The sequence below is a fragment of the Anas acuta genome, chromosome 22 (genome assembly GCF_963932015.1).
Source record: "Anas acuta chromosome 22, bAnaAcu1.1, whole genome shotgun sequence".
Classification (NCBI taxonomy): domain Eukaryota; kingdom Metazoa; phylum Chordata; class Aves; order Anseriformes; family Anatidae; genus Anas; species Anas acuta.
Window position 1 is genome coordinate 455,085 of NC_089000.1, and position 27,463 is coordinate 482,547.

The 27,463-nt window shown below is 46.5% G+C and overlaps 1 protein-coding gene across 1 annotated transcript in view; it reads right to left on the reverse strand.

The window, feature by feature from the left end:
• Nucleotides 1–7,743: 7,743 nt before the first annotated feature.
• The window catches only part of CCDC30 (coiled-coil domain containing 30), a 40,110-nt gene continuing 20,390 nt past the window's right edge, over nt 7,744–27,463 (reverse strand). Inside the window, exons 8-21 of the mRNA XM_068658279.1 lie at nt 24,571–24,672; nt 23,736–23,861; nt 21,286–21,443; nt 20,042–20,288; nt 18,196–18,369; nt 16,279–16,413; nt 15,516–15,673; nt 14,785–14,932; nt 13,744–13,865; nt 12,888–13,029; nt 12,611–12,747; nt 12,211–12,325; nt 8,909–8,976; nt 7,744–8,104 (exon numbers count right to left, since the gene is read on the reverse strand). Of these exons, the coding sequence (XP_068514380.1) occupies nt 7,909–8,104; nt 8,909–8,976; nt 12,211–12,325; nt 12,611–12,747; nt 12,888–13,029; nt 13,744–13,865; nt 14,785–14,932; nt 15,516–15,673; nt 16,279–16,413; nt 18,196–18,369; nt 20,042–20,288; nt 21,286–21,443; nt 23,736–23,861; nt 24,571–24,672 (2,028 nt within the window). The 3' untranslated portion in view covers nt 7,744–7,908. The remainder of the gene's footprint in view (nt 8,105–8,908; nt 8,977–12,210; nt 12,326–12,610; nt 12,748–12,887; nt 13,030–13,743; nt 13,866–14,784; nt 14,933–15,515; nt 15,674–16,278; nt 16,414–18,195; nt 18,370–20,041; nt 20,289–21,285; nt 21,444–23,735; nt 23,862–24,570; nt 24,673–27,463) is intronic.

Consider the following 27,463-nt stretch of genomic DNA (forward strand, 5'->3'; position numbering starts at 1 on the left):
GGTATTTGGTCTTCAGCCTTTTCCATCCTGTGTAACTCCATTCATTCAGCAGTGGGCCCCATTTTCCCTAGTCTTCCTTTTATCACCAATGTACTCATGGAAGCCCTTCTACTTGTCTTTGACATCCCTGGCCAGATTCAATTCCATCTGAGCTTTAGCTTTCCTAATTTCATCCCTGGGGGCGATGAAATTGCTTGGACAATGTTTTTGTGTTCCACCATGGTTACTTGCCCTTGCTTTCACCCTCTGTAGGCTTCCTTTTTGTGTTTGAGTTTCACCAGGAGCTTCTTGTTCATCTGCTGCAGGCCTCCTGGCAGTTTTGGCTGACTTCTCTTTGTTGGGAGGCATTGCTCTAGACCTTGGAGTAAGCAATCCTTCCATATTAAGCAGGTTTCCTGTAACCAGCTCTGTTGGGCCCCTCTTACCTCCAGAACCCTATGCCTTGGGGCTCTTCCAAGCAGATTCTTGAAAATACCAGAATCTGCTCCCCTGAAGCCCAAAGCTATGTGCTTGCTTTTCACCTTTCTCCCTGCCCACAGCATTCTGACCTCCACCATTTCATGGTCACTACAGCCAAGACTGCCATTGATTATGACCTTGACTTTCAGATAATATTTTGATGAAACTCTCAGTGTCTACCACACCCTTCAGGCTGCATTCCTTACTCTCTCAGAGACTCTGCATGTGACTGGATATTGAGCTGACTTTATTCTCCAAACGTGCTTATTTGGAAGAATGCACCCACAAGTCACAGTCAAGGTGCAATGATTGGCAGTCCCACTCAGGCTTTGCAATAAGGTATGCATTTATATATTTTTTTTTCACATATTTGACTCAACATCATAGCATTTTGCACCAAATATAGTAAAAATGGAAGGTTGAGCACAACAGTGTGGGAGATTGGTTTTATAGCAACGTAGGATGACTCTAACAGATGGTGCTTTATTGTATGCACCCCATGACAAGTGGCTTGGTAAAGAGAATGAGCGAATGACTACCTCATAAGAGAGAGAGTTACTGTTGGATGCAAATTTATTTTAATATTTGCCTGTAGTACCAAGGAAATTGTGTATGCAATCCTGACATAGCCAAAAGCACTTTGCTACAGGGAGATGGAGAATGCACAGCTTGCTCAAAAGGCAGATCTTTGTTTCAACATTTCAGGAACAAAGTTTTTATATTTATATACAGTTTTTTATACATTCATATTCCTAATACGTTTTCCTGGATGTGTGACCCCTGAAATGAGTGTTAAAGTTTAAAAAGCTTGTCTTCACACAGAGGAACAATGACAAGTGGGAGAACCAGAATAATATCCAGGCCCTGCTACTGCCAGGGCTGCCCAGGAGAACCTCAGATGTGAAACCTGTCAGGATGAGTCAATGAGAGTTTCTCCCCCTGCTCCTTTCCCTCTTTCTCTCCCCAGTTCCTCCCCTGCCCTCTCCTCTCTCTGGGTCTAGGGATATGGGTCACATTATGGGATGCAAGGGAAGAGACTTTCAGGATCTCACTAAACTTACTATTGGATGTTTAGGGGAGGAACCAAAGGTGGAGAAAAGTGGGGATCAATGGGGTTTAGGGAGGAATAAACCTGGGGAAAGAAAAAATAAAATAAAATAAAATAAAATAAAATAAAATAAAATAAAATAAAATAAAATAAAATAAAATAAAATAAAATAAAATAAAATAAAATAAAATAAAATAAAATAAAATAAAGATACATAAACAGATTACCAGTCAGTATGTGCCGTACCCTGATCAGCACGGTCTGTCTCATCTTCTCATTAAATTCCATCTCTACCACTTTTCCTGTGTCAGGAGCCTTTTATTCTGTGCGCATGTATGTGAATGGGGGTCTTCATGCCAGCAGCTGGATTGGGACTGGGGGCCATGTGCCAGCAGCCATTGTGTGATCAGCAGAGAGTTATCAAGCCAGCCTCGCTGATGAACGGCTTCAGAGGCTTGGGAGCCAGGAGTCTGTGTGTAACTCTGGGGATGAGGCTCCAGGAGGATTTGGCTGATGGAGGCCCCAGGGGTTTCCAGGCCTCCTGCTGGCTCTCATCCCACTGTCATCATGTCAGTCGTGCTGTGAACCTGAAGGCTCACATCAGCAGCCCACAAGCTGCAGCAACATCAAGGTGTGTTACACGCTATGGCAGCACCAGGCAGGTTGAAGGGCCCACATAGGCTTTAGAATGAGCTCCTTTTTTTTTTTGCAAGTTTTAGGAAGAGCTGAGAGGATGACGGAACAAGCAATGGCTGTAAGTAGTAAGCTCGTATTGATAAACTTGCCTTTTCTTTATTTATTCATTTATTTTTGGCCTACCTATCTCTCGTGTAGCCACAGGAGGGCACCTTATCCCCTCATTTGCTCCTAATTCCCTGGGAAGTGGCCAGGAGACCGGTAAGCAGCTTTCCTAGTAGAGAGCATAAAGGGAAACACTCCTCCTCGACTGAAGATACATCAGAGAACAGAGCTTAACTCAAAGTTGTAAAGCAAATACTAATAAAAGTTGCTTGGTTTTACACTTTTGCATGCATTAAAGATGTGCTGGCAGGGCAATGGCTTGCCCTGTCTTTAGCAGCAAAAAATGCCCATGTCAGGTCTCATAACCAAGGGAAGTAATAAAATAAACATAGGAAAAAAATCTTGAGATGGCTGATCAGTATGGGAAGGCTGACAGTCCCAAGCATAAGCACTGCTTTAACTTTTCTGCTTCTGCATCTCAGATGTTGACAGTTTAGCATGAAACACTGAGGCCAGGTATCTGCATGTAACATATTTCCAAGAGATTTCCAAGATTTCTCAATCACATATTGAGTGCTGACAGGCTTCAATTTTTATATTTAATTATTTTTATTATTATTTGTCTGTCCTTTCTCACATGTCAACCTAAACTCACGTGATCAAAGTTCAGCAAGAGTACTCAAGTTTCTGCTATTATTACCATAATGACCAGTTGCCATAGACTTCTGTGAAGGAGTTTATTTCCTTTTTACTTCTCCATTCCTCATCTCATCAATAGTCATTGCTCCACCAATGCAGCAGTCCCCAAGATACTGGTTTATGAAATCATAAACCCACAAAATCACATAGACTAGAGAACAACACAAATCTACTCCAAACTCACAATCAGAGCAGGTCCAGTTAAGAGCAGCTTGCTCAGAGCCTTGCCTGTTGAGTATTATCTCCAGGGCTGGAAATCCCTTCACCTGTCTGGGTCCCTCTTCCAGCATTTGACCACACTCATGGAAAACAAACAAAGAAACAAACAAAAAAGCATATTTCTTCAATCAAGTTGTAATTTTCATCTTGCAGCTTGTGCCTATTACCTCTTATCCCAGCCCCTGCAATGGGTTGTCTCAAACCCTCGCTCTTAGCAAGCACAGTTTTCCCAGGAGCTCTGGAGGGACTGGGTGACCCTTGCAGACAGCAGCCTACCCAGTCTTACATTGGCACCAGCAGGGCTCAGCATCCCTCATACAAAGTACTGTGGCCAGGTCCGAGTAAATGAAGATGCACAGGAGCCCACCACAGGGTGTTGATGCTTCAGCTACCACCAAGGCTCACAAACCCTTGTACAAAGCAGTTTGCCTGGACCCAACACACTGATGGGCCTCACTGACCCCCACACACAGCAGAGCAGCAAATGCTGGTGCATCAGCAGAGCTTGGAAACCCTTGCCCATGCTGGTGAGCCCAGGTGTGGTGCAGCAGCAGGGCTCAGCATCCCTTGCACCCAGCTGTGTGCTCAGCCCTTGGGTGCTGGCAAGTCACGAGAACCCTTGTGCATAGCAGGAAACTGATTCACCAGCTACTGGAAGGAGTCATTGATACTCACAGCAGTATACTCTGTCCATCGGGCGAATTTGTCCATCTGTTGCATTAGTGGAATTTGGAAACCTTTACATACAGCAGCACAATCATTCCCAGTGCACAGAGGGGACTTGGTGATCTTCATGCACTGCAGTGCATCTGGTGCCCGGGCAGGAGCAGGGAGGATCAGCACCCGTCACTCAGCAGCCCAGCACCCAGCTGCAAAGTGCTGTTGGACCTCATCAATACTCATGCACAACAGCTTTTCCAGCCCTGATATCGGTGCAGATGAGTGCCCCTCACACACAGCAGAGCAGTGAAGGCCAGGGGATCAACAGACTTCAGAAACCCTCGCCACAACATGGAAACAAATCTAGGGTGGGCACACTGTTGTGGGATGGAGACTGAAACCCACTGCTGCACGGGGACTAGGCTCACTGCTCTGACTGTAGCTTCAGGCTGCTGCACTTGGCTAATCCTAACCGATACCACAACTCTAAGCCTAACCCTAAAACTCACCATAACCCTAAACTCAAACCCTATACTTAATACCAAAGATAACCCTAGCACTAGGTTATAACCCTAACTTTATGCCTAATTCTAAACCTATTCCTAACCCCAACCCTAATGGGAATTTTCAATGCAACACTAGCCCCTAAGCCTAACTGTAAGTGTAACACCCTAAGCTTAACCCTAAACTTACCCCTTACTCTAACCCTAACTCTCACCCGCACCCACCTGTGCTAATGCCCAGGGAGGATGGTGCAGGGGGAAAGAGACGAGAGGTTCGAGGCCTTATGCCCCCTTACCTAGAGGGATGGCAAATCTTACCATGCTACAGGAAACAAAAGCTTATTTTTTTATTTCTCAAGACTGCCACTATAGGGGAACCAGACCTCATCATTTTGCTGAGACTGAGAAGAAATAAAGTGTAAATTGAGCAATATCCCAGCAAGCAGTTCCTCCTACCAATGCTGCTCTGAAAGACAAGGCAGTGGCACAGCATGTCACCTTCAGCCAGAAGCCCAGCTCACATTTCTTTTCCTGTAGAAACCTTGAAGCGTGCCATACTCCCAAAGGTGCTGACAACCTGTAATAGTCCCACGCGCACTTTTTTTCCCAGTGATCCTGACACATACTGATTGTGCCAAGCGCACATAAACGCCCTTGAGAATGGGCACCAAGAGGCACGGAGTTAAGTCACCGGCACCACATTCAGCAGGAACAGGGCCTGCGGGACCTGCCCAAGTGCCCTGGCCTGCTGAACACACTCACTGATAGCATAAAATGCTTGACAACATCATAAAGCACGGGGGCCGGCTGGGGGTGGCCATCTTACCCTTCCAGAGGCTGGTGGGGCCCACGTGTCTGTAGCTGAAGACACAGCCCCTCGCACAAGCCAAGGAGCATGGGGCTGTGCAAGCCCACCCCCACATGGCTCCCAGGTCATTGTGGGCCCCCTGCCGCAGTCCCCTCCTCTCCTGGCACCCACCCAGAGCTCATCTGTGTGGAGAAGGATGGGTTTGTCAGAGCAGGCGGCCACCAGCAAGGCTCCAAGAGGCATGAAAGAAGGCAGCGGGATGCCACCATTGCACCTCAGCGTGAGTACTGGGTCCTCAGTGTGTGTTTGGGTGCACCTGTGACCCTTTCTTGTGCCTCTGTGCATCCCTGGATTGCTGGATATCTCCTGGAGGGAAACCCAGACCCTTCAGCATCCATTTTGGGAGACCTGTACCCTTTGGTTTGCTTTTCAGTGTACTCAGTCCCCACGAGTGCACCTTTTGGCACACCACTGCCCCCACACTGCTTGGCATCCATTTTGTCTTGGTGCATCACGTAACCCCTTGTTTTACAGATGCTCAGGTCTCCCGGGCCCCTTTTCAGGGATGCCCCAGAGCTCTTGAAGTGTCTTTTGTTGCATCCCCTACTCCTGGGACCGTCTTTGGATGTGCTCTTGACTTCTCATTGTGCCTTCTGAGGTTCTCCAAGGCTCTTGGTAGGCCTTATAGGGCACTCCTGGACCAGTGGGTGTGCATATTTGGGTACTCCAGACCTCTCACTTAGACTTTTGGGGCAATTTGGACCCTTAGTGCATCTTTTGGAGTGTTGTTGCCTACCCTGTGTGCCATCTTGGGTGCTCTGTCTTCCTCAGATTGCCTTTGGACACCTCCCAGAGCCCTGGGCATGCCTTTTGGTGTCCCTGGAACCCTGGGTGCATATTTCTGCACTCACCAGTGCAATCTGTTTCTTTTCTCAGTGTGCCTTTCAGTACATCTGAACCCCCTTGGTGTGCCTTTGGGACACCCTGGATGCCTCCATTTCTTTGTTAGGGTGTTCCAAGACCCTGTATGAGCCTTTTGAGGTGGCTCTGCACCCCTGGGTCTGCCTTTTACTGCTCCCCCAACTCATGGCTGTGTCTTATGGGGTACCCCATCCTCTTTGTGTGCTTTCAGGGTACCTCTGGACTGTTGCAGGTGCCTTTTGGGACACCCCAGAGTCCTCAGTATCACTTTGGGTGGGCTCTAATAGACTCCCACAATGACATCCGCTTTATTTCCTTATCCCTTAGTCCATACCCAGAGGCTCTAAACAGTGTCACCCCCGGCTGCAAGCTCCGTACAGCGCAGCCCCTCCATTACCTGCAGCATCAGCCCCCTGCCTTGCCTGTCCCTCTTGAAGATCCTGTAACCATCCAGCACAGCACAGCAGTCACTGGGCTCTTCCCACCAGGCTACACTTACACCAATGATGCCGTAGCTCTGGGGCTGAGACAAGGCTTCTAGCCCCTCGTTTTTTCCTTGTGCTGCGTGCATTGGTGTAGCAACATTTCCAGTGTGCTCCAGTGTACCCAGCACCTCACAAAGCAGACTGAAGGATCTTGCTGGCACAGTCTCATGAGTTTGTCACTGCTAAGCCTGTTTTTATCCCTTTCCCCTTCAAATCTAGCACCTTTCTCACCTAAGAAACATGATTATGAGATTCAAAGGGACAAGAGACAGCTTTTATGCATTCAAATTGCGGCTACCCAGCTGAGCACCCACTGCCCACACCTGCTCTGCTGTGTGCAGGGAGAGGCAGGCACAAGGGAAAGGCCTCCCTTGCCCCTCTGTGGGCCCCAAGTCTTTCTGCTCCCCCATGCACGCTCAGATCCTCTTCATCCTCTTCAGAGATGTTCCATTTCCCTTCCTTGGGAGAACAGATCTCCTCTCTTCCCATTTGGGACTGCTTTTCTCCTTACCATGGTCCTCTGTGACAGCTCAGATCTCCTCCAGGCTGATTCATTTTTTCTGAGGACTTCCTCCCTCCTCCTTTGACAGCCTCAGTTCCCCCTCATGGGAATGGCAATTCTTGTCCACTCTGTGCTCAGCTCCCCTCCATGCATGCTCAGATCTCTTCCATTCACACTTACATGTGTGCAGAACATCCTCCCCCAGCACATGCTCTGATCCTTTCTGCTTCCCTCTTTGCATGCAGAGCCCCTGTACACTCACCTTCCTTTATCTTCCTGCTGTGCCCCTTCTGATTCCATCCCTCCATCCTCCAATGCCCTCCCTTCCTCCCAGTGCACCTCCAGCCTCAGCTCTGAGCACTCACATTTCATCCATTCTCCTCCCCAGGCTCATGCAAAACTAAATGGAGAAGTATGAGCATGCAAAAGGAGGAACAAATAGTACCTGAGCACAGACAGAGGGGAATGGAGAAAAGTGGACACACAGCAGGATGTAGGGGAATTTCTCCAAGTTTTATTTACAAAATTCATAGTTTTGGACTGGACATGGAATTAGGGTTCAGGGGGGACATATGTCTCACTCCACATCTCTTCCTTTTTACTGAGTTTGTCTGCAAATTCCAGCCTCCCAGGTGGATGCATCCCAGGGGGATGTGGGATGACACACACACAGTTAGGGTTAGGTGAGGTTTAAAAAAAAAAAAAAAAAAAGATGTTGAATAATTTAGTTGAAAGATATCACAAAAATCACCAAGTAAGTCATTTGGCAAGTCTCCCTCCTGCAGTCCTTGTCACCTGATGGCAACAGGAGCCCAAATCCTTGCAGTCCAGTCAGGGTGTATTTTACAAACATCTCTCTCTGTTTAGAAGTTCTCAGAGCTGATGCTCTGACTCTCCTCCTGCAGCTGGGAGGCTGTGGTGTCTCCAGGTGACGCTACGTTTAAGTACCCAATCTCAGAAGGCTGAGAGGGCGATAAGCAAAAGGACGAGTCTTGGCTTTCGGCTCCTCCTTCGGGCTTCAGGGTGCTGAGAGTGTCTGGCAGTTCTTGTGATGGGAAGCTGAAAACGAATTTTCTCTCAAATCATTCTGAAAACTCCAACTCTCTGCTACCTGCATAGCCCCAGTGCTCCTCCCAGCACTGCTGTGAGGCAGCACAGGGTCAATACAGTTTGCCTGGGCTAAGGCTCCAGCACTCTTCCTCCAGCATGTAGCTGACAGCCCGTTTCCCCCAGAGCACACTCTGACTTGTGACACTGTTCATCACCCACATTAGCACCCAAAGGCCACAAGCAGGACCACTGTGCCAAGTCTCTAGCAGGCAAAGACTAGAGTCCTCTGCTTTCCCCATTAGTGTGCTCACCTCCCGCTTTTTGGGGTGGATTGGGGTATTCCTTGCTACGCCAGAGGCTGAGAAATAGCTCAGGCTCCCTCCTGCCCCCTTGCCCACTAGTCATGAAACTATCCTGGGACATGGGTCATACAGCTCCAGGCAGCAGCCGTCCTCTAAGCCTCATAACCTCTCATGTAAAAACACTTCTCCAAATTCACTGGGCACGAAGCTGACGATGTCACAGCAAGTGCTGGAATTTACACAGTCATGTGAGCCTCACTTCTAAATCCTGGTGTTTCCTGACATATTTTGAAAATTTTACTTCTCCATGCTATCAGTTTCATGGGGTCTTTTTAATACCATTTCCCTTGTAACTAGACTAAAAAAAAAAGTGTGTGTGTGGGGGGAAGTAAAAGAACCTTGGTGGTAAAAGCACAGAGCGGAGCATTTGTTTTGACTGCCAAAACGCCCAATTTCTGCATTGCCACATGCAAATTAAAATTATTTTCCTTCTTGTTTTACCCCACAATACCTGGTACGGGGAGATGGCAACACCTTACTCTGTAGCTGCCGTTCAGAGAAGTTAACACCCTTCAAGTCCTGGAATGATAAACAGAGACTTTCAAAGTAGGAGGTATGTATCAGATCCTCAGTTTCAACACACAGTCTGGGTCTTGAAAGTGCCCCCCACTTCACAGCTAGTTCCCCAACTCCACAGAGGTAATAATCTTGTATTTGTTTTCTGGGTCTGAATCTAAACTAAAAACAAACAAACAAACAGCCCAGCTCAAAGAAACAGAAAGAAATGAAATGCAATGGAGTACATATACAGCTATTTCTACCAGGTCCTGAAAGCACTTTGTTTCATTTGTAATCACTTGTTTCCGCATTGGGTTCCTTTTAAATTTCAAAATGTACCAATAAACTTCCATATCCACCTGTTTTATCTGGAGAGTTGTTGAAACAAAATCTTTGACTTTCCTGAATTTTTCCCATTTCTCCTCCCTAAGTTTTTTTATTAATTTGTTCAATCCAGAGCTGAGTTTATAGGTAAGATGTACCTTTGTTCAGTTCAGTTTAGTCACTACTGTCAGTCAGCTTTGTCTGAGGTTTTCCTGGCTCACAGAAATAACATACCTAACTCCCTACCACAATGTTCTGGGTTATTCAGAATTTTAAAGCTAGCTTCAAAATGGCCAGGCCCCAATTACTGAAGTCTTTTAACAGCGCTAAAACTGAAACAGAGACAATGTGAACTTAGGGAGCTCTCTTCTGTGGGAAATACAGGTACCCACTCACCGACCTCACTTACTCTCTAGAGGTTTGCTGCCTACCAGGGGCTCGTATCAGGGTTGCTACCAAGAGACTACCGAGCCTTGGGCAGCCCACAGACTGCTATCGCCTGCTGTTGTTTCATCTGGGTACCAATGACTGTTGAGAACAGTTCAAGGTGTATCAGGAAGGACTACGGAGCCCTTGGAGCAGCTTTAAGAGGCTCTGGAGTACTGGTGCTCCACTGTCCGATCCTACCAGTCAAAAGGCTTTGAAAGGAGCAGCTGAATCCAGCAGATCAATGCATGGGACTGGTACCTTAGCCAGGGATTTGGCTTTTTAGACCATGGGACTATCTTTGAGAAACCTGGTGTACTGGGGACAGATGGGGTCCATCTGTCGGAGGTAAGAAAGAGCATCTTTGGTTACAGGCCTGCTAACTGGTGAAGAGGCCTTTGCACTTAAGTTACCAGCGGAGAGGAACCTCAATCCACTCAGCTCTTACTGGTTTGATGCCAGTGCCGGCAATAGATGCTCGGAGCCAGGAAAGGGATCAGAGGTCTGTGGGATAACACTTGAAGAGCAGCACAAAGTAATTCCAGCCACTTCATCCAAAAAAACAGTTTCACTAGGGGCCCAACTTAAGTGCCTCTACACAAATGTATGCAGCATGGGAAATAAACATGGGGAACTGGAAGTTTTAGTTAAATCTCATGGCTGTATCACTGACCTCAGTGAGACACGGCATACCTGGGATGCTGGGATAGATGGTTACAGGCTCGGCAACACAGGGAGGCAGGGAAGGAGAGGAGATGGGGTAGCCATGTACACTAGGGAATACCTTGACTGCATGGAGCTGGGCGATGGCAATAAAAAGGTTGAGTGTCTCTGTCTTAAGTGTCAGGGAAAAGGCCAACGAGACAGATATTATGGTGGGAGTCTGTTACAGAGCACCCAGTCAGGATGAAGAAGCAAATTAAACATTCAGTACGCTACTAGAAGTCTCACTAACCCTTGTTCTTGTGGGGGGGGGACTTCAACTTCCCAGACATCTACTGGAAATACAACACAGCAGAGCGGATACAGTCTAGAAGACTCCCAGACTGCGTGGAGGACAGTTTCTCGACACAAATAGTGAGTGAGCCAGCTAAGGAAGGTGCCCCACTTGTCTTGCTGTTTGCAAGGAGGGAAGCACTTGTGAGTGAAGGACTCTTGGAGACAGCGATCATGAAAGGATCCTTGCTGAAGTAAGGGAGGCAGTTCTCAATTACTTCACAGTCACTGTGGCCAGGACAGCCACCGATCGCCAGTTCACCCACAAGACTCTCTCTGTTTTACCAACAAATCTAGGAGAGCACCTTTCCTAATCGGCTCCCATAGTGCCCGTACCAAGTAGTTATCTCCAACATGCTTTAGAAACTTCCTGGAGCTGTCTGTATGCACTGTGTGGTATTCCCAGTTAACATCTGGCAAGCTGAAGTCACACAAAAGGATAAGAGCAAGTCTAGAGAAATCCCTTAATTCCCTACAGAACAATACACCTGTCCTATAGGCCATCCAGCCACGATGATGACAGACTCCCACATCTGCATTATTTGCTTTTCCTGTAATCCTTACCCAGAGGATCTCAATCATGTCATCTCCAACTGCAAGCTGCATACAGTCCCACCGCTCCTTTACGTGCAGCATCAGCTCCTCACCTCGCCTGCCCTTGCTATGTCTCCTGAAGAGCCTAAAGCCATCCATCACAGCTCTCCAGTCACTGGACTCTTCCCACCAAGTCTCCCTTATGCCAATGATATAGGTGCGAGATTGAGCCAAAGCTTCCAGTTCTGTTCCTCATACAGCGTGCACTAGCATACAAATATTTCAAATACGCTTCAGTGTATTCAGCGAAAGCTCTGATCAGCACAATATTCCTCAAAGACTGTCATGCTGTCCCATAGCTTATCACTAGTGAGCCTGATTTTATCCCTCTTCCCCTTCAAACCTAGTTTAATGCTCTTTCACTCAGCCACACGAACTTGTAAGCAAAACTCTTTCCCCCCTTTAAGAAAGGTGAATCCTACCAGGCCCCAGCGGGCCTGGTGTCACGTAGACTACCGCATGATAAAAAAGCCAAATTCTGCCAGTGACACCAGCCTTGGAACCAGGTATGGATAAGCCAGGTCCGCCTGCTTATTTTGATATAATTCCCTACAATCCAAAGAATAGAGGATAATTCTGCTGGCGCCCATGATCTCTTTACCAATATCTCAAACGATCCCAAAGGCTCTGAAGTCTCCTTTAATCACCCTTGGACTTCTCACCATAAATTTGTCGCTACCCACATGAAAAAGCAAGGGCAGATAATAATGAGTGCCGTACCAGGCTTGGAGGTCAGCTACCCCTGAAGTCCCTCCTCAATGACAAAGCCATTGCAGTCTACTGCGGGCTTGGTGTCACTTCCCACCCAAAGCAGAGGATCGGTTCAACCCTTCCCTGGCACCTCAGCTGCAGCTTGGATACTGACCCACTCTCAGGACATCAGCTCCTGTAAGCTGTCTGCTCAGAGGGTCTCACCTCCGTGTTGGGAGCGTGGATGCTCCTCATGGCGCGCTGCGAGGTGGGCACGTGGCTGGAGAGCTGCAGTTTGCTCTCATGCAGCCCCATGTTCTCCTCATCCAGGATCTTCACTCTGGGCACGTTGTATACAAGGCATAAGTTATTTCCCATCCAGGCACACTGTGCTTTCAAAAGGGCATTTTCTTTTTCAAACTCAGACCCTTTTGCCTGCACAGCCTTCAGCTGCATGCCAAGGGCCTAACCAAATCCCACAGCAACGAAATCCCCAGCACTAGTGACTGAGGCATGATCCAGACAGAACAAGGATTTCTTCAGAGAAAGGAAAATAAAAACAAAGAAGTACTAGGATGAGGCAGGCTTCCAGGGGCATCTCACCAAGACATCATTAGGAGCCTACCTGCTCTGCAGGGTGGCAATGGTAGACCTGGTGCTCCAAGGGGTCTCCTCTTGGTCAGTTATCTTCTGGAGGAGCCGTCTTCTTTCCTGGAGTAATTTCTCATTCTCAGTAGTGATCTGTGCAATCAGCACCTTCCCCTGAGTGTTGTCGCAGAAGGAAACAACAACCAGCAGTTACGCTTTGTTCTTCTCTATCCACTCAAAGTGTCTTACCAAAAGGATCACCATCAAGCATGTTATGTTCCCTACGAGGGAAAGCCCTTGATGTGTTCTCTTACCTTTTCTACTTGGAGTTTTGACTCACTGAGCTCACTTTCAAGCTGCTTAATCCTGCTGTCCCTTTGTTTCACCTCATGGATGAACGTCTCTTTGGCTCTGCGGATCTTGTCTTTGTGGCGGAGCTGCATTTCATTATATTTCCTGAAGAGGCACAGAGACGAACTTAAAGCCATGAAATCTTTTTGTTTTCCGGGTCAAAAACAAGGCAGATGTTCTCTGTTTATTCAGGCTTTTCCAAGCAGCCATCTACCAAGCTCTACATGTATTTGGCTTCCCAGTTAAAGGCAGAATGAGCACACCAGCTCACTGGTAACCAGCAACACTGGGGTTAAATATTCTTGTTTCCTGAGACTTGCGATTGCTGCTCTCCCCTTGTATCCTGTCCATTTAGGCTGGAAAGACTTCCTTTTTTTTTAATTAATTTTCCTTTCTGTCCCAATTGGAAAATATCATACAAGAGTCTCCATCAGATTAGGGACGTTTGCATACATTTGATCAAAACTCATGAGAAAAACACTACTGGGCTTCAAATTAGTTCAAAAGTATTCTGATAGGAAAAAAACAGCTCTATGAAGCCCCTCTGCCCAGACCCTAAACAGCAGCACCCACAGCTCTCCCTAGACACCCCCTCATTTTGCACACTGCTTTAGCTGCCAAGGGGAACACGAAGTAGCAGCAGATGTGTGATGCATAACCTAATTGCACAAAAGGGCATCAGGTTAAGGCTAGTATCTCAGTGCTCAAAGTCCTGAACAGGAGAGACACGAACGGCTACAGAACAGTGATGGCGCGTGTGACCACCAGAGCAATTCCTGGGAAATTTGTCTTCATGTTCCCTGCTGCTTCAGTCCTTACCTGATGTACAGATCCTTCTGGTTCAAAAGACGGACTCCTTCCTCATAGAGAGCTTTGTTTTCCTCCTTCAGCAGTGAAAGTTGCTCTGAAAGCTTCTGGTTCTCCTTGTGACACTGGAGATGCTGGAAGAGTTATTTTTTATTTGTGTGTCCTCAGCTACAGCAGCCCTCTGCCTCCTTTTCAGTCTGGTCTCTCTTGCAGTCTGTCATTAATCCTCACGTTCCCCGTGACAGATAATATCCATCCATCCTGCTTCCCAACCTCCCTGCGGCCAAAGCCACTGCCTCCTCCTGCATCAGGTTTATGTGGCAAGGCTTTGGTAGCAACAGGACAGTGGGGTGGCCTTTCTCTGACACAGGGCAGCTGCTGGGCTGTGCTCACAAAGGCCAGTTCCAGACAGCTCCAAAAGGGACCTGCCACTGCCCAAAGCCCACCTGATGAGCAACATTGGTTGTGTCTCTGGGAGACCACATCGGAGAAAGGGAAAAAACTGCTGTGCAACAGCAGCTGGGAGAGAGAACAACAGAGAGAAACACAGAGCGAGAAAGCAGTGTGGTGTTCAGCTGCCCATCGGGGTGAAACCACCACACCTCCCCAAAAAGAAGGTGGAATATGAACTTCTGTGCTGCTGGGGGACCACAGGCTTCAACAGGGCAGAGGGAGACAATGCATCCTGCCAAACAGTGAACTCTACCAAAATTTTCCTATGAAAATCTCCATGCTTCATGAGAAAATGGGATGGCCTTTTCCAATCTCTCTTCAAGCCCTCCTTCCCTGCCCTCACAGTTGCATCCCCATGAAACCTACTCAAGATGGGATGGTGCTTTTCCTCCAAGTTCCTTTTTTAAGTCAGTGGGATCTGTAATTGCTCAGCACTTGGCTGGATTTGGCCATATTTCACCAGTTCCCACACACAGATTTCATACTGGAATGGTCTCATTTACCCACACAAATTGTTCCCTAGAGTTCAGTCTGCTCTGGAGCCAGCCACCAGTACAGCATCACCTTGGGTGATGAGGACGTGTCCGTGCTGCAGCTCACCTCACTCGAATCAGTTTTCCTCTCATCTTCTAGGGCATGCAGAGTCTTGGCCTGCAGCTCCACATGCATCTTGGCCAGTGATGCCTCTGTCTCATGCGAATGCCGGAGCTGCTGCCGCAGCTCCTCCACCTGCTGCTCCAGGAGCTTCCTAAAAGCACGTCGGTGTGACAGTGAGACACGGACACAGAGGCCAGCCCATGGTGTGCCACCATGAATTGAAGGCCAGCTATGGTCTAAAAGCAACATCGTGCCTGCATCCACACCTGCCCTGGACAACTCTGAGGGTAGGTAGAAAGAAACGAGCACATCCCAGGTGTCCCCATGTCCTAGTGCCCTGCAAAACAGTGACTGTCCTATCGGGGAATGTCAAACCCAGTGTGAACACAGCTGTGCTGGGACACTGCAGGAACAGCTGCTGGCATCTAGAGGATAAATAATCACTGAATCAAAATCATTGGGCTGGCTGGAAAGGAACATGCACCTTTTGAGGCAGCTGAAGTCTCCACAAATGTTTTAATTTTTTTTTTAGGGGATTCTGTCTGGCACAGACACTTGGAGAGTGTCTACCACAGACACAAAAGAAGAGATGGGAGGCAAAAATCAGCAACTCTGTGAGCCCACGTAGGGCCAGGCATGGAGCTGCAGAAGGTAGCTGGGAGCACAGAAGCATTTGCTGGCTGGCACACACCTCTTCTCCACTCACAGCACAGTTCTTACCCAGCTCTGGGTACCTTTTCAGCAGCTCCTCACGGAGTTCTTGCTGCACTCGAGCTTCGTTTTCTCGAGCCTCCTTCAATTCCTCCTCCAGGAGTTTCTTGTCTGAAACACGGGTCTCTGCAAGCAGGAGCTGGTGTTGTGAATCCTTCAACTTCTGATGGAGCTTTGAGATCTCAGATTAAAATGGGACATGGGTTAAATTTTCTGAATTTAACAAGCCAGTACTTGGACCCAAAATGAATAATAAAATATTTTTAAATGGCTATCACTTAGTTTGGATCAGATACTATGTCATGAATTAGCAACATGTTTTTATTTTTATTTTTACACTTAAATCAATCCTGTACCCTTCAAAAACAAATCCAAAGATTAGTCAGGAACACAGAAGAATTGATGCTATAGAAAGTACAAGCTTTTGTAACTCACTAGACTGTGAACAGCAGCAAGGGTCCTCTGTGAGGACATGATCCAGATTCCCTACATCTGCCAGCCCCACTACAAGTATTCTCAGATACCGAACTTTAGAGTCAGGAGTTAAAGCATCCAATTTGCTTCCTATTGTCTTAATTATGCATCCACTATTAACCAATATGTCTCTTAAAATACTCAGCCAACCTCCCAGGTGATCTCAAACTAGTAAAATAGACTTCAGGGAGCTGATTTGTGAGCTGCTAGTGCTTCTTTTTCTGAACTGCAGCTACATAAAACTGCTAAAAATATACCTAATATACCTAAAATATACCTAAGACGTTAACTTAGTCCATGTTGATGAGTTACCTGTTTTTGTGCTTCATACACTTTGGACTTCTCCTGTATAAGTTTCTCTTGCAGGCTGCTCTGCAATTTATCAGCATGGGAGCATTTCAAGAGCTCTTGTTCAAGTTCTTTGACCTTCTGTTGACTTTTTTCCAACTGTGCTGAGAGAGAGGAGCATGTTTCAGTTGTGTCTGAGAGCTTTGCCCGAGCTTGCTTCAGTTCAACTTTGACCTGAGTTTCAAAAGAAGAAATCAAGTCTGAACTTCTATATATATTATCTGAAATGTCTGAATCAAGAACAGGGAAACAGGATTACCAGACACTGAAAAAGAATAAAAGAATAAATACAGGGACCAAGTACACCATATTTATTTGGAGGACGTGCAATTCCATGGAGCTGAGGCAGAGGATGCTTGACAGCATCAGCTACTGCATGGTCAGAACATTTCTTGGGCAAAAACTGGAGAGAGACCAAGACATTCATAGACTCAAATAGTCACTAGTGCTAACAAGAACACAAATGAGACCCATTTTTTTCAGATCATCACTTCAGACCTCCCGTAGCTTGTAAAATGATCACAGAATCATTAAGGTTGGAAAAGACCTCCAAGATCATTTGGTCCAACCATCCCCTATCACCAAGGTCACCCACTAAACCATTCCGTAAGCACCACCTCCAACCCTTCCTTAAATAACCCCAGGGACAGTGACTTCACCACCTCCCTGGGCAACCCCTTCCAATGCCTGACCATTCTTTCTGAGAAGGAATTTATCCTAATTTCCAACCTAAACCTCCCCTGGTGCAACTTGAGGCCATTCCCTCTAGTCCTATCACTGGTTTCCTGTGAGAAGAGGCCAACCCTGAGCTCCCCACACCTTCCCCTCAGGCAGTTGCAGAGAGCAATAAGGTTCCCCCTGAGCCTCCTCTTCTCCAAACCAAACACCCCCAGTTCCCTCAGCCACTCCTCACAGGACTTGTGTTCCGGGCCTTTCACCAGCTCCGTAGCCCTTCTCTGGACACGGTCCAGGGCCTCGATGTCCTTCTTCTAGTGAGGGGCCCAAAGCTGAACACAGCACTCGAGGTGCGGCCTCACCAGAGCAGAGTTCAGGGGGACGATCACCTCCCTGGCCCTGCTGGCTGCACTACTCCTGACACAAGCCAAGAGGCCGTTGGCTTTCTTGGCCACATGGGTACACTGCTGGCTCATGTTCAGGTGAGCATCGACCAACACCCCCAGGTCCTTTTCCTCTGCACAGCTTTCCAGCCACTCTGCCCCAAGCCTGTAATGCTACATGGGGTTCTTGCGGCCAAAGTGCAGGACCCAGCCCTTAGCCATGTTGAACCTCATCCCATTGGCCTCTGCCCATCGACCCAACCTGCCCAGGTCCCTCTGCAGGGCCTACCAACCCTCCAGCAGATTGACACTTCCACCCCAACCTGGTGTCATCTGCAAACTTACTGAGGGTGCACTCAATTTCCTCATCCAAGTAATCAATAAAGATATTAACAAGGACGGACCCCAACACCAACCTCTGGGGAACACCACTGGTGACCAGCTGGATTTTACCCCATTCACCACCACTCTCAGGGCCTGGCCGCCCAGCCAGTTTTTAACCCAGCAGAGTGTACCTGTCCCAGCCATGGGCTGCCATCTTCTCCAGGAAAATATTGTGGGAAACCACGCCAAAGGCCTTGCTGAAGTCTAGGCAGACTATGTCAACAGCCTTTCCCTCATCCACCAGGAGGGTCACCTGGTCACAGAAGGAGATGAGGTTGGTCAGGCAGGACTTGCTTTTCATGAACCCATGCTGGCTGGGCCTGATCCCCACGTTGTCTTGCACGTGTTGTGTGATTGCATTCAAGATGACCTGTTCCACCACCTTTCCTGGCACTGAGGTGATGCTTTCCTCAAGCAGTTATCCCTGCTCTGTTCCTACCTTGGTGCATTCCTGCTGGAGCAAGAGATTTTGCTTTTGTAAGTCGACATTTTTCTCCCTTTCATATCTCAGCTCCCTCTCAGCTGAGCTGCACAAATTCTGAACTCGACGCAAGTCCTGCCGCAGCTGCTGCACTTTTTCCTCCTGCTGTTGGAATCTCTCTTCAGACATACTCTGCAGGAACAGCAAAACAAAGGTCATGGGAGAAGTGATTTAAAGGAAGGATAAAGACTGGTAATTAAGAAAGGTGAGGATTGCAAAAGTATGCCAGTAGACTTTATGGGCATTTAAGTAGGAAAAGGGGTACAGTATTTCTTCTGATTCCCACCCAAGCAGGTCACTGCCCCAACACCATAAATTGTGTCCTACCCTGTCCATCTCCACGGAGAAGCTTATACAACTCTAGAGGTTGAAGGGGAAGATGCAATAACCTGGATCATGCAAGAAATCCCCATTAAAGCTAACCTAGCAAACTAAAGAAAAACAACGCAGGTTGCTCTTAACTCAGATATCTGTTGCTGAGCTGGTTTCTGATGGTATTGCAGAGTTTTGTGACAGTCTTGCTAAGCACGAGTGGTGCACCCAGACACAACTTCCAGAGGTAGGAGGAACAAAGTGGGTCCTGCAGCAGTGCAGGACACTGACACAGTGTAACAGCAGCCTGGACACCTTGGAGTGGTCACCCACTTCTGTCACAGGCAAACAGGTTTACAATAGCTTTCAGAAAATGATTGAGCTCTTCGGTCCCCCATCTTCTTGAAAGTGCACTGTACACAGATTAGAAGCTCTTCCTATGTTTGGTGTATCAAAATCCTTCTTCTTCCCAGCACCAATTTCAGCCATCTGTTGATCTGCATTCTTGCCTTGCAGCTTCACCTTCTGTTCTTGGGACCACGTGAAGTCCCCTGAAGATCAAGCTTACATTCTCAATAAATGTCCAGCTGTGTGGGAACCCTTTGTTTGGTGCTCTTGGATCTGGCAACGTCATTTGTTCCCAGATGTTCCCCCAACAGGGATTTGTTCTCACCTTATCCCGTTAGGATCCTTTTCTGTATCCCCTCTACACCTCTTACCTTGCTCTAGCAGACAATACACTTTTCTGGTCTGCTCTAACTGTACAAATGTGATGCATCTTGGTATCAAGCGCAGCTCTGATCCTCTTTTGCACTCCCACTCCTGCCTGCAGGCCCTCCTGTCCTCTCTTCGCTTCCAAACTCCCACACATAATCCTTGCTTATCTTAACACTCCCCAGCCTGGGTTTCTTCATCATTTCTTCTTGATAGGGCTAGCTGCTCTTCCCCTCCTTTTTTAGCTCTTGTAGTAAGACAGGTGAACAACTTGCATTTAAAGCAGATAAACACAGCAGCAAACACAGCCCTTGCCTGCCGCCTGGTAGAGCAATTGGCAAGCAGTAACCGAGGCTGCAGCAGAATCCAGGGACTTGTGAGCTGCCACTTTGAGTCAGCAGTTGATGAGTTCAGGCACAGCAGTACAAAAGCAGAAAACCCCAAGGGCAGTGGAATAGTTTCTGATGGTCTTGTAAGGGCAAGACCATTATGGGAACAGAAAGCCAGCTCTGTTGCTCACACTCCAAAAGGGAGTTAAGAAAGAGCTCTAAAAAAGTCAAAAATATTATCTGAGGACTCTATAACTTATTTCTTTCACCTGCAGTAAGGGAGCCATTCAGTTTATCCAAGTTCTCATTATGTCCAAAAACATGACAGAAGGAAATCATTACATTTACTCATTCCCAAGCATTTTTCCCAAGGAAATCAGCCTGCCTCTCATCTCACTGCAAGAACTGGCTGATGCTGGAGATGTCAAAGATTGCAAAACTGTCCATACCTGTTTAATGCTCCCATTTAAACTGCCTGCAGAGCTCTGTGACAAAAGAAACCTGTTGTCTCCATGGACCATGCCTTGATTCATCCTCAAAGTCTCTTCAGCTGTGCTGTCAAGCTGCTCCCTGGTAGTCAGGATATCTTGCTTTAGCTTGGCGATTTCTTCCAATAACAACTGTTTTTCTTCATTGTTCTCCTTTAGCTGCTTTTCTAGCTCCTCTCTCTTCTTGTTGCTTTCTAGTAATTCAGAACTTGAAGAAGAAATAGTAAATCAAAGAGATAACTATACACATCCATGGGAAATCACTCTCTGAACAGAAAACTAGGGATATGAGAGTCCGGTGAAATCCCAGGGATTTTCATCCTGGGGACTAGCAGTTCTGGGCAAGGTTCAGTCTCCCACGGACACTGATTCACAAAACTACGTATCCAAAGGGTCAGCTCCCAGTCATTAGTTACTAGTTTAACTGCTATGCAAAGAAACACTCGCATGGGCCCATGTGAACCGTTCTGCACCAACAAGCAGCACCAGAGCACTCACACAGTGCCTTGCTGCATGGAAGTAGGGGCTCAGCTCTCCCCATCAGCTGTCTGACTTATCCTGATCCAAAATATATGACCTTACAAGCTAACGTACCTGTCTTATCCTGATTTTTACTTTATCTCAGTACTGAGCTAGCCAGGTAATTGAGAGCTGACTATAACCATACTGGACTTAATCCATACTTTTACTTATTAATGAAAGTTTGAGCATGGATGCTCTAACTTCAAATTTGTACTGGTCTACCGAAAAAGGGGAGTGAAGGAACACCCCTGACATCCGCTGAAACCTGTTCTTCAAGGATCACTGAAATTCAGAGCAGGATGTACAACATAAGCTGTTGGCAGTGGTTAGGCCCAAGAAGCCTTAACCCATGATGGGAACTCTTTGGGACCATATTAGTCCAAATGCTACCTAACTCAAAGAAAAAAAGCCCACTGCCAAAGAATAGCTCTCATTTACGCTGTTCAGAATGTGGAGCAGGTGCAGGAAAAAAAAAAAGGCTTACTGCTGATTGATCATGATATCACTAATGCTTATTCAGCAAAAATCCCTACAGAGAGCTGATTACCTTATACCTTAGAGGAAGGCACAAACTGCTGTGCCCATTCTTGCCAGAAGAAACACTACGTGGATTTTGAAAAGACTAAACAATTAATCATCAAAGATAAATGGCAGAAAGTACCACAGGCCTTTTTAAGGTTTACCGTACAAGTTCTTGTTCATCCGTCAAGTTTTGGATCTGCTCTTCCAAAAATACTACTTTAGCCATCTGCTCTTCATGTGTCTTTTCATCTGTACATAAATCTTCATGTTGCTGCTCAGGTTTGTTAATCTGCTCGCTTTCTTGTACAAGTTCAGAGGCCTGCAAGGTCAGAAACACCATGACTTTCATTTTCTTCACTCTCATTGAAATATTCCGAACAGTGTAACACAGCCTGGGGACTCCATCAAGCAAAGGTCTGTTATTCTGCAGCTGAATTATTGTAGCTTGACCCCTGAAGATATATATATAAGTTTTCCATCATGGGAGGCAGCTGTGTGTAAACTATCACCAAATCACAGTTCTTTATTTGATTTCATCCTTCTGTTGGCCATCTGTAGTTCTCAGTGCTTTATATCACGTGCCACATTTCTTTACAAAACTAGCAACTCTTGGAAAATCAGAGAGAGCATCCTCCAACCAAAGCCAAACCAAATCAACTTTCTATGGATGGCTGCTCTCCTCTTTCAGTGTCACCTATGCCTTAACATGGCAATGGCAGACCCAAACCCAAAGCCCGAGACACAGAGCAAACACATACAGAAAATAAAAGGGATGAAAAAGAAAAGAAGGGATGAGGAATGCGTAAGAACACAGGAACTCCCAAACTGGATTGGAACCAGAATCTGCCTAGCCTAGTATTTGCTTCTAAGCAGTGGTGAAACCAAATCCTTCAAAGGAAAATGCTGTTAAACCCAGAGTTATTACTCTGTTTCGTAAAATTTGTGGTTTTGTTGTTGTTGTTTGTTTGTTTAAATCAATATCTCTTTTTAAGTATATACCAGCACAAATATTTTAATTCCAGGTCTTCTTATCCACCCTCAGATGTGTTTGTTTATACTGAACAATGCAGACAAGCAGCTTCTATCTGCAGCAGACACTAGAAGGATGGTGATTCCTTTACATTTCTCACCTTTGTATCTAACAAAGCATTATCTTTTTGTAGCTTCTCATGGAATACGTTAAAGAAATCCCTGTTTGCTGATAATCTTTGCAGACTCTGGAAGCCATTATAATGGCTTCTATGCTCTGGTTTTGAGTCAGGCAACCCGTGTTAAAGAAAGCAGTTAGCAATGAAATACCTCTAACTATAAGCTCAGAGAAAGCTTTCTCCTCTCAAATGTCCAGAAATCTCTTAAAAACAAGAAAAAGGTTCCAACAAATGCAAACAGCTCTGTGTATAGCATTGGCCCATGGCACATCACATACATAGTCGTTATTAAAAGCTACAAGGACTAAAATAATTAGTTTGAATTTACTAGGCCCCTTCTATGTTTTGGACATCCCAACAAACAACATTGAACAACCTCAAATCTTGATCTCCAGGTGCATATTACTCACAACAGCCCACTAAATTCATGCCAGGCTCACTTCCAGCACTCTGTTGGAAGATATTTTGTCCCGGTATAGCCACTTTAACAAAAGGGAACAAATGCATTTGTGAAGTCAATGATCCTACCAAACACATGCAAGTCCTCTATTTCCAAGATGATTACAGCCCTCCAGCCTAACACAGGCCACTGGATTTCATCTCATGATTCCTTTAAGTGAGAAACAGCCTGCTCTGCAGCTTAAGCAAAACCACCAGCCAACAGGTGGCTGAATGACAAATTCACAGGTATGTACAATTTTGATTAAAAGGTCCCTGGACTATGAGTAGATTAAACTATTGGGGTGCAGAGGTTAGAGTGACCTCTCCTGTTCTTCCCATCATCTCCAAATCAGACGATTCCTTTTTTTATATCTTATTTATAGACTGACCTAGCCACTTCCTAACCTGCTTTTCCACAAAGCCTGGTCTGCAACATGAGCTTTCCAATGTGAATTTGTTGTCTAAGTTCTACAAAAGACCCGCCCTCTAGATGACACCATTCCTCCAGCAAGACTTTGGTATGCATGCAATTACACCAACAGTTCAGACCCTCCCTGGTTTTTACTTATGTTTAAGGAAGCAATATGACTTACAGCTTTTAATTAAAATACTAAATCTGAAAACTTTCTCTGTCCTCTACAGAAGAGGGCTTTGGCTATAGACTTTGAATTACTGTTTTGTTATTAGATTCACTGAAAGGAAAAATATATTACAGAGTTAGAGACAGTTCCATTAAAACAGTTAGATTTAAAACCATCTGCCAAATAAGCTTTGGAACTGGCTGGACTAGAGAAATGAGTCAACAGAATTCCACGCAACACCCTTGGAGGGCAACTGTTATGTTTTATGGAGTCACAAAGGCAACTGTCTCCTGCAGGGAGTCACGCTGTAGGAACTATGTGCAGATTCTCCTGAAAGAGCAGAGCCTTTAGAAAAATTTTCCACTTCTCAAACTACAAAATACACAGTTCCTGGAAGAACAGCACAATCCTGTAGTTGATGCACATCTGACTGCCCAGTACCTTCTTCTCAGCCTTCAGATCTTCCCGCAACAGTTCAAGTTCAGATGCAAGTTGTTTTCTCCATTCTCTCCGCTCTCCCAGCTGACTTCCCAACTTTTCTATTGTTTCCTGACAGCTTTCCAGCATCTGGAACAAGCAAGATTAAGAATGACTTCCACAGCATCCTTTATTCTAAAAAAAAGAGAAATAAATTGCAGAAAATAAGTCTTCTAGAAAGATGAGACTGGGAAAAATAGTCCTGCTGGCAACATTTGAGAGCTCCTACACCTTTTATCTAGAGTTGGCTAGACACCTCTGGAGCATTCACCTGACCCAAGGTACCTGAGCAAGCTGATCTCCCCCACGCTATAAGCCCTGTCTTCTCCCACAAAAGAAACCTGACAAGTAACAAACTCCAGCTGTCTGACTAGCATCATCTGACCAGAAAGTAACAAACAGACAGCAAAGCCAGCCCAAAACTAGCTGCGAATCAGCCTCATGGCAAGCACACCTATATGCTACGCTGGTTTCACTAATCTCTAAATAATGGTCAAGCAGAACTTCAGATCTTGATGTTCCTCTACACGTGTAAACCTTTCACCCTCACAGGGAAGGCAACATTCTTCTCAGCTTGCAGTGCTGAAAGCAAGACAATCTCTTAAGAGAGCATTCAAAGAAATGAGCTATCACAGAGATAATGTGGGCATGTTGGATGTCTTTGCAGGAAAACAGCTATCTGCCTCGCATGAGCTGATGGAATACAAATTCTCAGAAGATGACAAAGAGCATTCACATGAGATGCTCATTTAATACATTTCTAAACAAATGAATGTATTTCCCAAGGAAAACCTCTTACCTCTTGCATCTCCTGTGCTCCATCAGACGACGCCTGCTCTTCCCCACTCATCTCAGCTTTGTTCTTCTGCACTTCAAGTAACTCTGTCTCTAAACTCATGATCTTAACATACACAAACCATAAGTTAAAACCAAACCAGTACCCGCAACTAGTAATGAATTTGCTCCTTGTGCAGCAGTTACAGAATAAACCCTGTGCTCGAAAATGAGGACTGGGGGGGGACGTGGGTAGCTGCCAACACAGGCTAGCTGCTGCTCACGTCTTTCATCCTGCTGCTTCAAAGGCTGAACAGGTCATCCAGGGCCAAGTAGGCAAATGAAAGAACCCTGCTTCACAAAAGAAGAGAAACAACCCAGATACGTGGTTAAAATTCAAGGCCTCTAAAGCTTGTAGGCCTTCTACATGTTGCTCTCAGCACACAGGACGCCACGAGACCCTATACAAAGGCACCCTTGACTAACACCATGGACCATCCTCCTTTCCCACAGTCTCACGGTGCTCAGGTAGAAGTGCCCAATCCCCACAGCTGATCTCATCCAAGCAGACCTTGGACCCAGTCCCTGGACCTGTCCTAGTCCCTCCACCACCCAGAGGAGGTTGTGACTCCCTCCTGCAAGGCTCCAAGGGCTCTGAATGCTGACGTGTACTCTTCTCCTGGCAGACAAGAGGCGTCTGGACAAAGATGCCCTCCGAGTTTGCCCCTCCACCAGAGGAGTCTTCCAGTGCAGGGGCCCTGGTGGCAATTATTATCAGTCCTGCTGTTTTAAAGGGTTTATCTGAGCTAGATAGTCAAATTTCCACAGTCCAATTTCCCCTCCTGATTATGGTTCTTGCAGACCCTTTTGAAAAATGGGAGTCTTGGCGCTAACGGCCCAGGTCTGCCCCACTGCTAGCCAGCACAGCAATCAGCAGCCTTTCCTTGCAGCTTCTTACACTTAGGGGGAAAAAAAAAAATTGTGCTGATTTTCCTGTTTCTAAACCACCAAGCTGGCCTCCCCATTGAACAGGCTGGACTTTCATGAGGCTGCAGAGCAAGTGGAAGTGGATGAAGTCCAGCTCCAGGGACCGGCCTCAGTGTTCATCTGTCCACCACATACACCATAACATACAAAGAACATGCACCTGCTCCACAGCACGTTCACGGGCTGTATGTCTCTCTCTTTCTCCTTTCTCTGCATATATTCAGATACCATTTTTCATTCCTTTTCAACGGGAAGCCAAAAGGAAGTGCCAAGTCTCTGCAAAACTCAGTTCTTTTTCAGTGATTACAAAGCAGCATGTCAAAGCTCGAGAGCTTTGCTTCCACTGACAGGCTTCAGGCACAAGATGGCTCTGTTGAAGCTCCCAGCAAGGAACAATCTCTAACAGTGGGCAGCTGATTATTGTTTTCTAAGATAGATGATGTTACCAAACCAGGTGTTAAATGCACATTCATAGAGTGAAACACCCAGGCCTCTGACAGAAACCTGCTTTCTCTTCCGTGACCAGATGACAGTTTGTGGTTCAAGACTTTGGAGCTGTGGAAGGAATCTCAGGAACAAAACAAACTTCCCCTCCCTAGCTCCCAATCAATCTTTGCTTAGGAAGCTGATACCCAGCTATGCATTTCCATTATTTTGCTTATTTTTTCCCCAAGCCATTAAGCTTTAAGCATTTAAGCTGGGCAGGTAAGTCCCATGCAAGTGGCAGAACAATACCACATTGTATCCTGGTGTCCTCGTTCTGTGTCAGTGGCCTAACCAGCCAGGACTTTTGTAGGCTTGCCAAAACAGAAAAGACTCCCAGGTCCTTTTCACACAGTGCAGCCTGGCAAACACCCAGGGGCACTGCTTTCTCCAGGCTCCAGCACACATGCCTCTGTGCAGTTCTTCCCTCATTACAGCCAAGGTATCCAAAAGCCACTCAGAGCTAAAGGATGCAGCTTTGCATCCTCCATCTGAGCAGAGGCTGGATCTATCCAAGGTTTAACCCCCTCCTCTTCCATCCCGCAGTCTGTCTCACCTGTGTCTCCGCTGCCCTTTTTAGCTCCTTTTTGTACCCAGCAGAACGCAGCTCCAAGCTCACACCAGCCAAAATGCTTTGCATCTCCTTGACTACTTGGTGCCCCCCGCTGCGCTCGCTCTGCATTCCCAAGAATTCTTTTAACAACAGACTGAGGGAAGAAGGGATTTCCCCAAACTGAAAATGCATTTTGTTTGATTTGTGGAGAGTTGATTTATTCTACTTCAGTGAGAAAAGTGAGAAACATTTGTGCTGAACAAATGCTCCATTCAATTTAAATAAAAGCCTTGTCACAGTAGACAGACCTGCTGCCATTCCCATCACGGTCAGTGTCTTCCCTTGGCTCCTCAGCTATACCTTTCTAAACATGACATCTGCTGGGGTCTTTCAGGAGATATTTGAACACACCTTCAGTCTGTTTTACTGTCATTACACAATTTTCCCTTACATCTAGAGGTTACTTCAAAGGAAGACAAGATAAATTCCTTGTAATGATTCATCTTGGAGATGTGTGGCTGCTTGCCCACTCACATGGGAAATACCTTCACACTTGTACCACCTCCTACATTGCAGTGTAACACAACAGCAAGTGTGTGGATATGTCTAAGCGCCACTCCTGACTCAAAAACCTGTGTCCTTCCTTCTCACCTCAGAAATCCAAGGTTCTCTTGGGACACCATGGACTTGTCCTGCTGCCTGGCAGCTTCAGAACACCTCTTACCCACAGACAGATGGGAGAGGGCTACGCAGCCCAAGGAAGAACCCTTGGCCAGGTAGCAAGGCCTTGAGCTGGCCAAAGGAAGAGATCTCCTCCACCAGCCTCTTTGGAGGAAAAGCTGCCAACCCACCTAGAAGCAAAAACAGCTCCTGGCTCACTCTGTTCTTTTTGCCT